Raw genomic sequence first — 16587 nt, forward strand, 5'->3', positions numbered from 1 at the left:
GTAATAAAACAGAGGTTTAGAGTGTTGTCTTTATTCCAGACCTAGTCATTAAAATATTACGAAAAAAATCTTTTAAAGTAAGACCCTATCATATTCTTATTCTTGTGGAATAACACGAATTTTAAAAAGTATTCTTTCCTCCAGATCCGGTTATTTAACAAATGAATTTAAAAAAAAACTTCAAAGATCAATCTTCAAAATGTACACCCACTAGTAAAAAAAATATGGGTTTCGAGCGTTGTCTTTACCCCACACCCATTTTTTTTTTAAATACAAACTAAGACCCCTACAAAACATTGTAATAATGCATTGGTAAAGCAAATATTCCTTCTCCAGACTTGGTTATTATTAAAATAAAATAGTTTTTGAAAATATTTTAAAACGAATACCCGATAATCTAATTCCTGTGGAATAACGTTGTTGTTGTTATCGTGGGTTTTAAGGCGTGAACCATTCAGATATGAATATTTACGCCTATGATTAATTTGTCTTATTTTTGTGGTTATAAAATTTGATACATTATGGATAAAATGAAGAACGATTGTAGACTTTCTTCCAGACACGGTTATTTCAAAAAATAAACTAGAAATTTGACGTGTCCAAAGGACATATGCCCTCGCTTAACGCAATCAGAAATCCATTCAATATAATTGAACTTAATACCGTGCAGAAACCAATATGCTTATATATAATGAAAAAATTTAGACCTTTGAACCAACTCGCATATATAGTGAGCTGTGACCTTTGACCTGCAGACTCCGAAGTCGAACTTGGTGTCATCTACCTACACACCCAATTTTTTGTTTAATCTGTTAAATATTTCATAAGTTATCATACGGAAACCAACTCGCATATTTAATGAGCTGTGGCCTTTGACCTTCGGACTCAGAATTCTAACTTAACCTGTATTATGGTGTCATCTACCTACACACCAATTTTTTGTTTAATCCATTAAATATTTTTCGAGGTATTGCGCGGAAACCAAGTTGGGGGACGGACGGACGGAAGGCCGGACGGACTGATGGGCAACGCTTAATGCCCCCTCCGGACTTCGTCTGCGGTGGCATAAAAAGCAATTAAAGCCACCCCCCCAAAAAAAAAAAAAAAAAAAAAAAAAAAAAAACGTATATAAGATCCAACAATCCTCCAAACTAAGACCATGTACAAAAACACATGTTTAGAGCGTTGTCTTTATTCCAGACCCAGTAATTTTAAAAATGATTTAAACAATCTTAACAACTTTAGACCCTGTCATATTCTTATTCATGTGGAATAACACGAGTGTTAAGCTTAGTCTTTCGTCTAGACCCGGTTTAAAAAAAAAAATTAAAGCCAAGAGTGAAGACCAATCTTCCAAATTAAACCTAGTTAAAATGCTTGGGTTTCGAGCGTTTTTTTGTCTTTACCCCACACCCTGTTTTTTTTTAATACAAATTAAGTGAAACATAATCATAAAACTTAGACCCCAGCATCTTCCAAACTATAAAACCCTGTGATAACACATACTTAGTTTTACCAGACAAAAGAAACAGAACAAGAAAACCAACATTTAAAGTTAAAACCCTCTTCCAGCCTAAGATCTTGTAATAAAGAATGCATTTAAAACATACTTTTTCTTCCAGGCAAAGAAATTTCTAATTAAAAATAAAATCTTCAAAACTAAGAGCCCGGGGAGCATTTCATGAAAGGAGTTGTCAGACGTTTTATCCGACACTTACCATGGTAGCACTGCTTCTTAGCCAATCAACATCAAGGAAGGTTGTCAGATCTGACAACTTGTCGGACATAACTAATGTTGATGAAATGCTCCCCCGATCATATTATTCATGTTGAACAGGCACAATAACATGATTGAGTCTTAGTTAAATGAATATTTCATTTATCTTAATTTTGAAAATGACAAGGTCTGGAATAAAGAAAACTCTCTAAACCTTTATTTTATTACAGGTTCTTAGTTTAAAGATTGTTGGGTTATATTGTATTGTTTTGTTATTTTTAAATAATTGGGTCTGGAAGAAAGACTACGCCATGTCTCCATGTCTCCACTGGGCGTTGTGGCGTGCACCTGTAATCTAAGCTATGTGGGGAAGTTACAAATTGATGCTGAGGTTCGAGCCCTGGTCACGTCTTTCAGATGGTGACGTTAAAGGTCGGTCCCAGACGTAAATAATCATATCTGATTGATACACGTCTGACAAAACTCAAATACACACACACACACAGTTATTTAGCATTAATAAGATGATGGGGTCTTTGTTACTTTTTTTCACTTAAAAAAAAGGTTTGTAATTTTGAAATAAGTGGGTGCGGAGGGGAGACTACACTATATTTCCATGTTTTTCAACATCAATAAGATTGCGGGGTCTTTGTTTTTTTTTTATATTTTTTGTATTTTTTGTATTTGTTGTTTGAAATATCTGGGTCTAGAGGAAAGACTGCATTTATTTTCATGTTATTCAACATCAATAAGATTGTGGGGTCCTTGTTTTATTATTATCTATCTTTTGTGATTTGTTATTTTGAAATAATTGGGTCTTGAGGAAAGACTACGCTATATTTTCAAGTTATTCGACCCCACAATCATTGGGATTGAGGGGTCTTTCTTAATATCGTTTGTTTGTTTTTATTGTTTTTTATCATTTGCTATTTTGAAATAACTGGGTCTGGAGCAAAGACTACACCATATTTCCATGCTATTCAGTGTTAATAAGATTGCAAGGTCTTTTTTGTTGTCGTTTTGTTTTTAATGATTTTTTTTATAACTGGGTCTGGAGGAAAGACTTCGCTATACATCTATTTTAAAATGATACAGGCCGTATAAGCTAAAACAACAACAACAGTTATTTAACATTAAGAAGAAATTAATTTTCATTTGTTTGGAAGATTGTTTAAATGTTTTATATAACTGGGTCTGGAGAAAAAAGACTGACTTTGCGCTATATGAACGCATTACTATAGGGTTTTAGTTCAGAACAGATTCGCGAAAAATCCCTTCAAATTTATTACATTTGTGGGTAGTCATTATTACATTTGTGTATAAAGTGCATTTTTACATTTGTGGGTGAAAGTATTACATTTGTGTCTAAAGTGTTATTACATTTGTGGGTAAAGTGTTATTACATTTGTGGGCGTTTATTACATTTGTGGGTGTAACACCCCCCCGCCGCCTCTTTGAAAGGCGTTTCATTGCCGATGGCACTGTAGCTTCCTTTTGCGACATGTTAATGTTATGACACATTTCATGAGAAATAGACTTAATATTGATAAAAACAGTGATTTGCACATATCCCGGAGGTTTGCACATTTCCCGTGAAAATTGTTCATTTGTACATATCCCGTCGTCACGTATGCACAGATGCCGTTAATAAATTTTGACAGAGTTGCACATTTCCTGGCGTGGCGTTTGCACAAATACCGTTGTTTGCGCAAATCCCGGCGAAATTTTGCACATATACCGTTGTTTGCACATATCCCGGCGTTTGCACATAACACGGCTCCACAGGGGGTCAATTTGACCCCCTCCCCTCAACAAATTTTGTCACTACGCCGTCGCACGAATTTTTTTTACTGCGCCACTCACTGACTTTTTATTTCAAGTCTTGCGTATCTTTTGAGACCAAATTTGCGACGTCCGGGTACGCGGTTCCAAAATTACGCAACGTTTTGTAAGTGCATGTCAGACCAGAAATTGCTCAAAAACGTGATTCCGTGTAAAAAGTCAATGCAAATTGTGTTTTTCAACCAAAAATCATAAATGTATGATTATTTTTAGTTTCGTTGGTTAAAATTGATTTATTTTATGCTATTTATGATCGCAAAAGGGTCCTCGACAAAGTTCATCGGGAAAAAAACAATAAAAAACAAAGGTTTGAAAAAACAAAGAAATACATAAGAATTTAAATAACAATAAAATACATAAGAAATTAATTATATTCTTGCTATTTTTTGTAGATATTTGTTATAAATGTAATCATTGATACTCCCACCAAAAATTAGCATTCTACTAGCTATATAAATTGAGTTAAAGGCAAATACATACACAAAAAAACAAATTTATGGCAAATTTCATATGCTTATTTGCATAATTAATTAATAAAAAATATATAAAAAAAAACTTTTATTATACACTCTTGTAGTTTAAATCCGGCTCTACGCGCTTGTAAATTATCGCGGCGATTGCGCAATCAGCGGCCAAGATCTGAGGGGGGGGGGGGGGGTCAAATTGACCCCCCCCCAGTATATACTGGTCCGAAATAGCCCAGTTAAGATAGGGTTAAAGGGGCACTCCAGGCTGAGAATAATGTGATTTGAACAGATAAAGAAATATTAGACAAACAAAACACTGACAATTTGATCCAAATCGGACAAGGAATAACAAGGTATGGCATTTTAAAGATTTGAATTGTTCCGGTGAAAAGAGTTTTAGGCATGTCTTTATGAATATTCAATGAGCAAGCTGATGATGCCATATCCCCACTTGTTCTTTTGTATTTTATTATAAGAAATTAGGTTTATTCAATTAATTTCTTCAAGAAGCAAAAAAGTTGTTCTACGGCGGATGCATCCGGTCAAATAAGGCATCCAATACTTTCACCGCATTCTTATCCGTCTCGTCCTTTATATGCCACCACTTAATCATCTCTTTCCCGTTTTTAGGCGCGAAATAATAGTCCCCTTGCTTGGCGCGAATTTCCTCTGTAAAGAGTTTCTCTGGCTTGATGACGTCCCTACAGGTGCGATCGTTCTTGGCCGATGCTTTCAGGCGGTACGCAACGATGTTGATGCCTTCGGGGTGCCACTGCGATTCCTGATCCTCGATGTCATCTGCATTTGTCTCCTCTTCCACACAACGGTCCAACAACCGTGCGTTCATGTCTCGCAACGTCCTAACATCGCGCTCCATTCGGGTGCGTCCGTACGCTTCTACTCGCTTCCAAAATGAATCGTTAAAGTACTGATAAAGCTGCATATCTCCATAGTTCCACTTCTGTATCAAGTTCGCTGCATAAGGCGAAGTTCTATGAGTGCGCTCCCTCGCGTTTAATCTTAAATACGTTATATCATCAAAATTCCAGCACATCAGCTCTTTTAATAAGACCAGAGATTCATCGAAGTATTCGGCAATCATCACAAAATGGAACCTTAGTTGCACTTCGAGGATCGTATCTGCAATCTTCGCTTTGCTCTCCATGTCTTCCGGGTCAAGCCCAAGGTCATAGAGGAGAGGGTTTCGTGCATAACGGCGATGGACACTCCGGTCTGTCGCGTTATAGAATGAGTTTGGATTCTTCAGGAAGGGAATGATTTTGAGAGGATGAGTCTCATCGCCAAATGCTTTTCCAAGACCCAGATAGGAATAAATAGACTCGTACAAGGTCAGCGGTGATCTTAGGATCGTGACGTAGAAACTACCTCGAGGCATCAGGGTTGCGATATCTGAAAAATAAAAAAAACCGAGATAATAGCTTAAAAATAATTCAAATTACGCTTTGGCTTGGTTCTAGAATCATAGTCAGCAAGTTTTAAAGACATGAAAGCTTGTATATATTACATACTAATACAGAAAAAAAATGACTGAATACCCTTTATTATTGAAACATAAACAAAGAGCCAGAGGCGGATCCATAGAAGAGGGCGCCCTTGGCAGATCCGCCATGGTGTTCATTGTACACAATAAAACGCACTAGTGTTAGGAACCCCTCCCCAGAATCGAGATGATTTTATTTTTGTTTGTTTGTTGCTGGGAACTTTTTTTTCTGTCGAACTTTTTTCTGGGATCCTTTATCATGGGTCCTATATAGCTTGCGTTTATGAAACCTATCATCCCCTGGAGAGGACTACTTAATTATTGGCTGTCAACTGAACATCGATTCCATGGCATGGACTTTGTATCAACAATTTGACAAATCCTTCCTCGACCTTTATAGGAGTATGTTTTGAATAGGTAGGTCCTTGCCCGAGTTAGCAGTTAAAGGTTTGATCCAAAGATGGGGGAGGGAGGCAAACTGTTGTTAACACCATTTGTCTTGCCCCTCCAGACACTAATCTAGACAGATATTTTGACACAAGTGAGTACCTACCTGCAGCACTGAATCGAGCATGATGTGCAAAGATGTTGAATTGTCTCCCCCTCTCAATAAACTCCCTCGGCACGTCTCTACTCGCATTAAAACGCTGTATAAGATCGAACAGGTGAGTTCTTGGTGGCAGTAACAACCGAAGATCATTCCTGACTGCATAACGAAATATCATATTCTGCATCGTTGAGCTCCCGCATTTGTGTGTCTTCCAAAAGACGATGTCTTGGCGAGGAAGGCATTTTGACGAGGATTCCGTCTTTCTATGCTGTTGTGATTTATTCCAATATTTATGATGCTGTGCGTCTAATCTCACATGATCCACTCTACCTGCAGAAAGATTGAGAAATATATTGAACTACAAATAATTCTCATTCATCTTATCAAATCGAATCGATCGGATTTGATTCAGTATATGTTCGATTGATATGATTTATGTCAAGTCATTTTGTTAATACTATTTCCAGATTTAAAGAACACACATTATATTATTTTTCATTTTTCAAATAAATAATTTGAATTCTTGATTATTATATGTGTGTTCCCGCTTTCACCGATTTCCGATAAACATATTTTAGAATCGATAAAATCTCGGCCTTGGAGATTGGTCGTGGGAATTCATATCTAGGATAAATTGTATTGATTAGGGGAAGGCGGGGTAAGTTGTGACACTTTTTGTTTGTTTTTTGCATGTTAGAATTGATATGATTAATAATCTTGTATAAATAAGTACCTTGCCTTAAAATGTAATTCTTCTGAAATATTGTTCACCTATATATAACTTTCTACCCCCACACTGAAAGTCATTGTAACCTTTGAAAAAAGAGGTGTCAAATGGCTCAACTTGCCCCATCTGTGGGGTAAATTGAGCCACCTTCTGGGGTAAGTTGAGTCACAGAAACTATGTACAATGTATGGGGGAAGAACCAGCATGTCAATTTTTATTTAAAGTATTTTCACTTACTCTTACTAATTCTCTATACATTGTAAATAATAACATCCTCTAAAGAGTCATGTAAATTTGCTCCTTTCTGCCTACATATTGATGGCCTTTTAAGTTTTTTTTTTTTTTACATACATTACCATAAGAATTACCATGGCTCAACTTACCCCAGTCCGAACTTAATGCGATTATTTTGCATCCACACATTTCTAATGCATCCATCATGTAAAAGACTATGACAAAAATGAAGATCCATACCTGGACCAACAATATTGTTCTAATGTCCTTATTATTTTTAAAGACATGTGTGAGTAAAAAGCATGTATATATTTCACACTTTTTTTAACCTTTTTTTGCTGAAATTTGTATTTTTCCCTCTAGAAAGGTACTTTTTGTTTTAAATGTGAAAACAATGTGGTGGGGTTTTGGGTTATGCAATGGGTCATCAATACATGACACCACCACAATGTCTGACTCGTTCATTATTGGCCTGGGGCTGGTGGCTCAACTTGCCCCTATGCTCAACTTACCCCGCCCTCCCCGACAGTGTTTGATTATGGTACAAATCAGCACTACCATAAATCGCCAAGCTTTATGGGGCGGGACCCTGTTCAGCAAACCATTATGCATTTTCTTCACGATCTTTTACCTTTTTCCTCGTGATCATTCCCAGGCCTCTGTTGGTGGGGCGACACACCTATTATGACGTCATCGCTACGTTTCGGTGCATCGTCGGCCTCGATGTGCTTTGAGGAGTTACGTATGATACTGCATTATGAGAAAAATGATACAAAAAATCAAGTAAATGAAATACAAAAATTAACGAATAGAAAAAAAAACAGAATTCTTGTGGTTCTGAAAAAGTATGTTAATCTCAGTCATCATTCCGAATTGAAAACAAAAAGTCATATCAGCCAAATTATAGTCCGTAACTTCGGCAAAATCACTAACTTGCATATATATATCATGGACCTATCCACGGAGGATTAATCTATTGTTCCTGGGGGTGCTGAGCATTGTCACAGCACCCCCAGTAACAATAGATAATCCTCCGTGGATAGGTCCATGATATATATATAAATATATGAAAGAAATGAATGAAGAGAACAATGGTAGGCGTAGCTTAAAATCAAGGTTCCCCAGAGCTACCTGCCCTCTGGAAAAATTGGTGATGCCGAAAAAATTTCTCTGCCGGGAATCGAACCCGGGCTCCCAGCTTGGAACGCCGGTGCCTTAACCACTACACACAAAAACGGGTTAGTGGCTAGGGTGACCCCGATTCGACTGACCGTCAGATAAACAGATTCTCGACACCATACCAATTTTAATTTCCTTTGTCGGGTGTAGGTGGGTTTTTGAACAATGACAAGCCGCCATGCCCCAGCTGGATCAAAACTATTGCTTAGATAGTTATAGATACAGTTAGTAGACCGGCCAAAAGTCAAAAAGTGCTCTAGATAAGGATTCGACGGCAAAATTTGTTAATGCTTGGCATCCCAGCTAAAAGTCTTGCAAAAATACCCAGGAGTAGCGTACGGCCGGATGCCAAGTGCAATTTTGCGTGAAAGTGTCATTTTTTGCGTAAAAACTGAAAGAATGTCGAAAATCACGCATTTTGATATTTTGACGGATTATTTTAATATTTTTGATTATCTTTGATATGAAATTATTTTTATTCAGAGTTTCAAATTATAAGTCTCATAAATATGCATTTCAAATTTGAATATTGCACACACACATATGGCACAGGGAAACATAAAACCGCGATTTCCTCAAAATAAAAGTTTGTGAAAACTATCAATAGTTTGAAGTTTTTTTTACGCAGCTTAAATTCTTCGATTAAACTGCGTTTATCCATCAAATGTATAGTAAATGTCCTAATGTCACAAATATTAAAAGAATTTTCAAGTAAGATGGAAGATATCTCACTTTATGTTATCTGAAATGAGACAATGTGCATTCTACCAGGTGCGCGTTTTGAAAGAAAAATTGAAAATACCGTACATTATGTACATAATTACATGTATAAGTACATACTAAAGCGAGTTTTTAATTACATGTATAAGTGCATTCTAAAGCGAGTTTTTAATTGGATAGCACAATTTGTAAATTCTTTGCATCCCAGCTAAAAGTCTTGCGGAAATCCTGAGGAATAACGTACGGGCGGATGCCAAGTGCACTTTTGCGTGAAAGTATCATTTTTTGCGTAAAGTTTGAAAGACTGTTGAAAATCACGCATTTTGATATTTTGACGGATTATCATCATATTTTTGGTTATCTTTGATATGGAATTAATTTTATTCAGAGTTTAAAATTATTAGTCTAGTAAATATGCATTTCAATTTGGAATATTACACACACATATATGGAAATATGAAATATAAAATCGTGATTTACTAAAAATAGTAGTTTGTGAAAACTATCAATAGTATAATGTTTTTGTTCCGCATCTCAATTTCGTCCATTTTAGCGCTAACCGAATAAATACATAATAATTGTTGCCATGGCACATATAGTGAAAACAAATGTTGAAAGAAGATGCAAGATATATCATTTTATGTTATATATGCGAAAGATAATAATGTACAATTATCGGATGCGCATTTATGATAAAATACAAACAGCGCACAATATTACATCTATATTGCACATACTAATATTAATCAGTGCGATACTCGTCATGATATTATATCAGATTATGTTTACTTTTGTAGAGTTCGATCTTCTTGCTATTTCCGCGAATTAATTGGTGCTGAACGTAAATCTACCTGTGGCGATATTCATAAATAGGTCTGATATTTAATTTGCCGTTACCATGGTAACATTAATTTTGTATGAATATCTATATCCAAAATCATAGAAACAGTAGCGTACCTAGGATTTTCCACAAGGGGGGGCAAAACCGTCGGCCAAAAAAATTGACAAGCAAAAAAAAAAGGTCTTCAAGCTCGTCAGGGGGGGGGGGCAAAAAAAGGTCTTCAAGCTCGTCGGGGGGGGGGGGGCATGGATACGTCTTTTGCATGGGTTGGGACTCGTCAGGGGGGGAGCAGACTGCCCCCATTGCCCCCCCCCCGTAGGTACGCTAGTGCATAGAAAACATACATGTATGAATAAAACGATCGAATTAGCATTTTTAAACTACTCTGTCAATCTACATTTTACTTCAATTATTGGATTATCAAAGTCTAAAAAAATATGGCCGTTGCCACGGCAATACCTATTTTTTGTCTCGCCTGCATGCATAGCAGAGCAGGACTAAAGGAGCCACTTTTCCGGCGGAGGCGACGGTAGTTTTGATATAACAGCGTCATATCAACCTTGAAATCTTAACCAATGTTACGTTTTCGAAATTTCGTTTTAACTTTGAACGTACATAGGAAAACAAAATTAATGACACTTATAACATTATTCAGGTATTACTGATCGTCTTGCACAAGTTTTAGATCACATGATTAAGGTCAAATGTCATTTAGAGTCACTGAACTTTGGCCATATATATGGGGGTATTTTTTTCTTAATGTCATCATAACTTTTTAATTTTATTGATCCAGTTCATGATTAAACTTGAATATAAGGGTATTAAAGTATGATGGATCATTTTGCACAAATTTCAGTTCACATGATCAAGGTTATACGTCATTTAGGTTCGATGAGCTTATTATTTTATTATCACATGAATGGCGCTTTTGTGAATAATTATTAGTTTCAGTTGTTTCCAATGTTCTGCTGCTATAATTATTATGTGAAAATATGAATAATAAATGTTATTTGGTCTTTTGCATTGCAAGTTATAATTTTCATTCAATTCATGTTGCTTCATTACAGTTTTCGCGTTTGCTGTTATCATAGGTCCATGCTGTTATATATCGTAGTCTAAGACGGGGGCCGGACAGCCCGACCCTGGGCAGCCCTGGACATACATGTATGTATTGCCAATGCCAATTTGGGAAATGCAATCTATATATTACAATATCTGCGCTGGACGCTGGTCATTAGCCTTTAGATTTGTTTGTCATAATGGTCGTGCGACTGCATTTCCCAACATGACAATACATGTGATGAAATGAGCTTTAAGAATTAAAATGTGAACTTAAAGAACCTACTCTTTTAGTATTTCAAACATCATTCTCCACAGATGAAAACTCTTAGCTCATGCAAATGGTTACTGACCGATCTATTTTAATTTTTGGTCTAATGAACTGTTCAATTAACTGATCAAAGAGACCGCAGTTGCATGAAACAACGCCTTCGACATTCTAAAATTGGGAAAATGAGCTACGGACACTGACATAAGCCTTTTGATAGAAGATGCATGGAAGTGAGGGGGAGGGGAAACTTGCCCCCCCCCCCCAAAAAAAAAAAAAAAAAAAAAATCAAGAAAAGGCATAAAACAACAGAAGCAAAATAATAGAAAGCTTGTTGGGGAGGGGGTTATTTAGTTATTTATTTATTTATTTATTACTTTATTTATATATTTATACATATTTATTTATTTATTATAACCTCAATTGAATGTAAATATTGTAATTTTATACATTTTTTTTATTAATAAACACAAATTCTTCCCTAAATTAAGGCTTTTGCTTAAAAGACTTGGTCAGTCAGCTCACTCACCAGCAGCGTAGCTAGGATTTTGTCAGCAGAGGAGCACGAGGGCGGGGCTTGGTATTTTGCAGGGGGTACCAAAATAGATTGATTCATATGCCATGAAATTTAGAGTTGAAAGTTAGAAAGTTACACAATTCGTAAGTGTAATCATGAACATTATTGTAATGTTAAACATTTCAGAAATTTTTAATATTCTGACGTGGAAACGGAGCATTTAATAAATATTTTTTTAAAATGATATATAGGCTATTGATGCGAGCGTGAAACGCAATCTGATTTTTATATTCCAATCCGTAAACTGGACATTTTGATGACGTTTTGAAATGTTATGTATCTGTTTTTTAAAAAAATCCAGCACAAGCCGAGCTGGCTTTTTTTTAAATTAGAAACGAAACATTCTAAGGCGCGATAGCTCAATCGGTAGTGAGGGGGTTTCGGATTCCGGTGGCCTGGGTTCGATTCCCACTTGGTGCGCTAGTGCCAAGTAAGGCATTTAAATGGTATATAGTAAGGCATTTTAATCCTATAGGTCCCTCGGAGAGTACCTTAAGCCATCGGTCATCTGGTTGCTTACTTAGAAGCATTCACGCTTTCTTAGCAAATGAGGTAAAACAAAAATCGTGAAATCATGAACAATGATCAGTATTTAATTATAGCATTTGATGCGAGCGCAAAGCGTGAACTGAAAATGTCGAATTAAACGAAGGATTTGAAACATGTTTTTAATGAAGAAAAAGATGAATATCTTACTTACAAAAACGTTAGCGCAAAAGCGCGAGCTAAAATTGGCAGAGACTAAGAGCTAAAGATTGGACATACAGTATTCATATTTATTTGATAATGGACTGGATGCGACTGGATTCTGAGAAGTTGACACATCAAGCAAGGTTTTGTTTAAACAGATATATAGCAAGTTGTTTATCTCATATATTAATGCCAGCGCGAAGCTCGAGTCGAAAATTTATTTGCCATCTTTTTGTAATCCCGTGTAGGGTGCCTATCTCGCTACACCACAATAAAATATACACTTGAATCGCGAGCAGAATACTTTGGGTATATTACAGCGGCGTACCCAGGATTTTCCAAAGGGGGGGGGAAATTTTTTTGAGGATATTTCGTCCGCGAAAAAAAATTACAAGCAAAAAAAAAGGTTTTCAACCACAAATAAAGGATATTGTACCAGAAAAAAAATCGTCAGGGGGGGGGGGCAGGCCTGGGGTACGTCCCCTGCATGAGTTGTGACTCGTTGGGGGGGGCAGTCTGCCCCCCCCTTTACGCTAGTGGTTTATTATCTTGAAAACGGGATACTTTCATCTCCATGTAATCCTTTCGGACACTACACATAACCTTAGGCAGCGGGGGGAGGGGGGGGGGGGGGGAGAGGCAGTTGCGGCCAGAAAATTTGTAACTCGTTTTAAGTATGTACTTATTCATGTAATTATGTTAATAATTTACAGTATCTTCAATTTTACATTCAAAATGCCCCCCCCCCTCCCCGCTAAATTTTGCATGCCCCCTTTCGGAAAATATTTCTTCCATCTTACTTGAACATTCTTTTAATATTTGTGACATTAGAAACGATCGATATTCAATAGATGAACCAATTTAAATCGAAGAATTTAAGTCGTAAAAAAACTTAGAACTATTGATAGTGTTCACAAACTTTTATTTTGAGTAAATCACGATTTTTATGTCATATTGCCATATATGTGTGTGTAAAATTCCACATTGAAATGCATATTTAGTAGACTTATAATTTGAAACTCTGAATAAAAATAATTCCATATCAAAGATAATCAAAAATATGATGATAATCCGTCAAAATATCAAAATGCGTGATTTTCAACAGTCTTTCAAATTTTACGCAAAAAATGATACTTTCACGCAAAAGTGCACTTGGCATCCGCCCGTACGTTATTCCTCAGGATTTCCGCAAGACTTTTAGCTGGGATGCAAAGAATTGACAAATTGTGCTATCCAATTAAAAACTCGCTTTAGAATGCACTTATACATGTAATTAAAAACTCGCTTTAGTATGTACTTATACATGTAATTATGTACATAATGTATGGTATTTTCAATTTTTCTTTCAAAACGCGCACCTGGTAGAATGCACATTGTCTCCTTTCGGATAACATAAAATGAGATATATTCCATCTTACCTGAAAATTATTTTAATATTTGTGGCATTAGGACATTTACTATACATTCGATTGAGAAACGCATTTAAATCGAAGAATTTAAGTTGCGTAAAAAACTTTAAACTATTGATAGTTTTCACAAACTTTTATTTTGAGGAAATCGCGGTTTTATGTTTCCCTGTGCCATATGTGTGTGTGCAATATTCAAATTTGAAATGCATATTTATGAGACTTATAATTTGAAACTCTGAATAAGAATAATTGCATATCAAAGATAATCAAAAATATTAATATAATCCGTCAAAATATCAAAATGCGTGATTTTCGACATTCTTTCAGATTTTACGCTAAAAATGACACTTTCACGCAAAATTGCGCTTGGCATCCGGCCGTACGCTATTCCTGTGTATTTTTGCAAGACTATTAGCTGGGATGCCAAGCATTAGCAAGCATTAACAAATTTTGCCGTCCAAAGTATAAAAAATCGTTTTGGCCGGTCTACTAAGTACATGTATATACAAATGTGGGAAATTATACATGTAAAACAGATTTGGCAACTCTTGTATAAATATGTGAAAGAAATGAATGAAGAGAACAATGTTAGGTAGCTCTGGGGAACCTTGAGTTAAGCTACGCCTACCATTGTTCTCTTCATTCATTTCTTTCACATATTTATATACAAGAGTTGCCAAAGCTGTTGTACATGTACAATTTCCCACATATATATATATATATATATATATATTCAACAAGTGCACACCTTGTTACCAATAATGCATATAGGTTATACAGCATTTCCATTTATTTGAAAGAAGGATAAAAGAGCATTACCTCCATACTTGCAAATTACCTGAATTTTTGTCGAAGTTACGGACTATAATATTGGCTGACTTATGTCACTTGCTAGGGATATTCTTACTTGTTCGCAGTTTGTATAGAGTATTTCATTTCATTTGTTTCAAATACTGAAGGGAATAATAAGAAGAGCAAGAGGCTTGTGGGAAAAGTTTCAGATCAGCAAAAACAACCCTTTTTACGATAGTCATTGAGGGATACGGGATGATATTTTTATCTGTGAATGAAGAAGAGTTTGCAACACCTTTTACAAAAGCACAATTTGAAATGCCATGACTGAAGACTGTATTGTAAGTTTCTTTTGTACTTCAAAAGTCTTTGTGGAATGAACAGTGGGACAAACCACATTGAAAGGGTCACTATAGTACAACACCTTATCATAAGAAATTATACCTCTCTCAATCAAGAAAAGTGCAATACTTCTGAATTTGCAGAACGATTGGATTCACGTTTTGTTTGTCCACTTTCCCCGGGGTAGAGATCAAAACAAAAAATGTTAACTTAAGCAGTTGACTTAAACAAGTCTGTGTAGACTCATGCTTTATGCACACAGTTTCAGGACGGCGGGTGTGCAAATCCCTTTATTTCTCGGCGACTGGTCAACAGGGCAAGCATGATATAGTTTAAGAAGAAAGAAGTTTACGTAACACAGACATAAAGCAAATGAAGGCTTGGTGAAGTGAAATCAGGAATGGTATACAGTTTGATCAACGAAGCTGCAATATTTCCTTTTAATCCACAAGACATAGAACAACAATGGAGTGTCCAATGCAGAAAACTAGTATAGCGTACACGCTCTAGTTTTCAACACTGTAAAAGATGAAATATCAAATCAACATTATTTTGAAAGGTTGGAGGAGAGACAACCATTTCTAGATGTTTCATATACTAATACCACAATAAATGGATTAACACAATACTTGAAATGTTGGATTCAGCTCTATGCAAGATTGGATATAATCCACTAATCTTTAAAAATGTTGAGTTAACATTAACATATTTTAAAGTGAAGGGTTTAAAAATGCAGGTATATATTGGCTATAAATATTGACCAGTCCCCGACCAGCCAAATATTGCATCCTAGGGGAATATCATTGAATTTCATGATTTACGTTCAAATCTTTTAGCCTTATATTCAAATCCACAAGGTTTAAATCTAAATCTAATGTTTGGCTAGTCAATAATGAGCATACGGCCACAACAAAATTGTTTGTTTGTGTGTTCTTTAAAAAAACTAGTCATATTAAAACTACACCGCCGGTGTTTAAAGAGGACGACCAGGGGCAGATCCAGGATTTCCAAAGGGGGTGGTGCTTTTTCCCGAGGAAAATTTTGACAAGCAAAAAAAAAGTTTTCAACCAAAAATAATGAAATTTCGTCCACGAAAAAATTTTGACAAGCAAAAAAAACAATAATAAAAAGGGGGTTTATCACAATAAAAAGGGGGTTTATCACTACAAAATGGAGGTAATTTAGGTTCCAAGAAATTTGAAAAGCAATAAAAAAAGAGTAGATGGAGGTAATTTGGGCTATATTTATCATTTAATCGCTTTATATCTTTTGTGTTACGGGCCACATGATTTTTTTAAACTCAAATCTAGAACGCAGCCAGTACACACTGATTTTTATTATTGGAAAGTCGGTTTAAATCTTGGAAACGGGGTAAAGTTGTGAGCGGTGTCAATTGCAAATCACAGTAATCAAATGGTATTGAGTGTACTCTGTCCTATATAGATACTCGACAGAGTGACAGGATAGAAAAATGCGAAAAGTTTCTTTAACCAATTATTAAAGGTCAAGTCCACCCCAGAAAAATGTTGATTTGAATAAATAGAGAAAAATCAAACTAGCATAACGCTGAAAATTTCATCAAAATCGGATGTAAAATAGGAAAGTTATGACATTTTTAAGTTTCACTTATTTTTCACAAAACAGTGATCTGCACAAATCAGTGACAGGCAAA

General features: G+C 35.8%; 1 protein-coding gene across 1 annotated transcript; it reads right to left on the bottom strand.

Annotated features, from left to right (window-relative positions):
* Window positions 1-634: 634 nt before the first annotated feature.
* LOC129279356 (galactosylceramide sulfotransferase-like) lies at window positions 635-12190 on the bottom strand. The gene is made up of 4 exons (XM_064110993.1): window positions 12174-12190; window positions 7670-7788; window positions 6081-6407; window positions 635-5436 (listed from the first exon to the last, which is right to left on the bottom strand). Exons 1-4 carry the CDS (start codon window positions 12188-12190, stop codon window positions 4550-4552), a joined length of 1350 nt encoding a protein of 449 aa, XP_063967063.1. The 3' UTR covers window positions 635-4549.
* Between the last annotated feature and the right edge of the window lie 4397 nt (window positions 12191-16587).

This window comes from Lytechinus pictus, chromosome 16 (assembly GCF_037042905.1).
Source record: "Lytechinus pictus isolate F3 Inbred chromosome 16, Lp3.0, whole genome shotgun sequence".
In the NCBI taxonomy this organism is placed as follows: domain Eukaryota; kingdom Metazoa; phylum Echinodermata; class Echinoidea; order Temnopleuroida; family Toxopneustidae; genus Lytechinus; species Lytechinus pictus.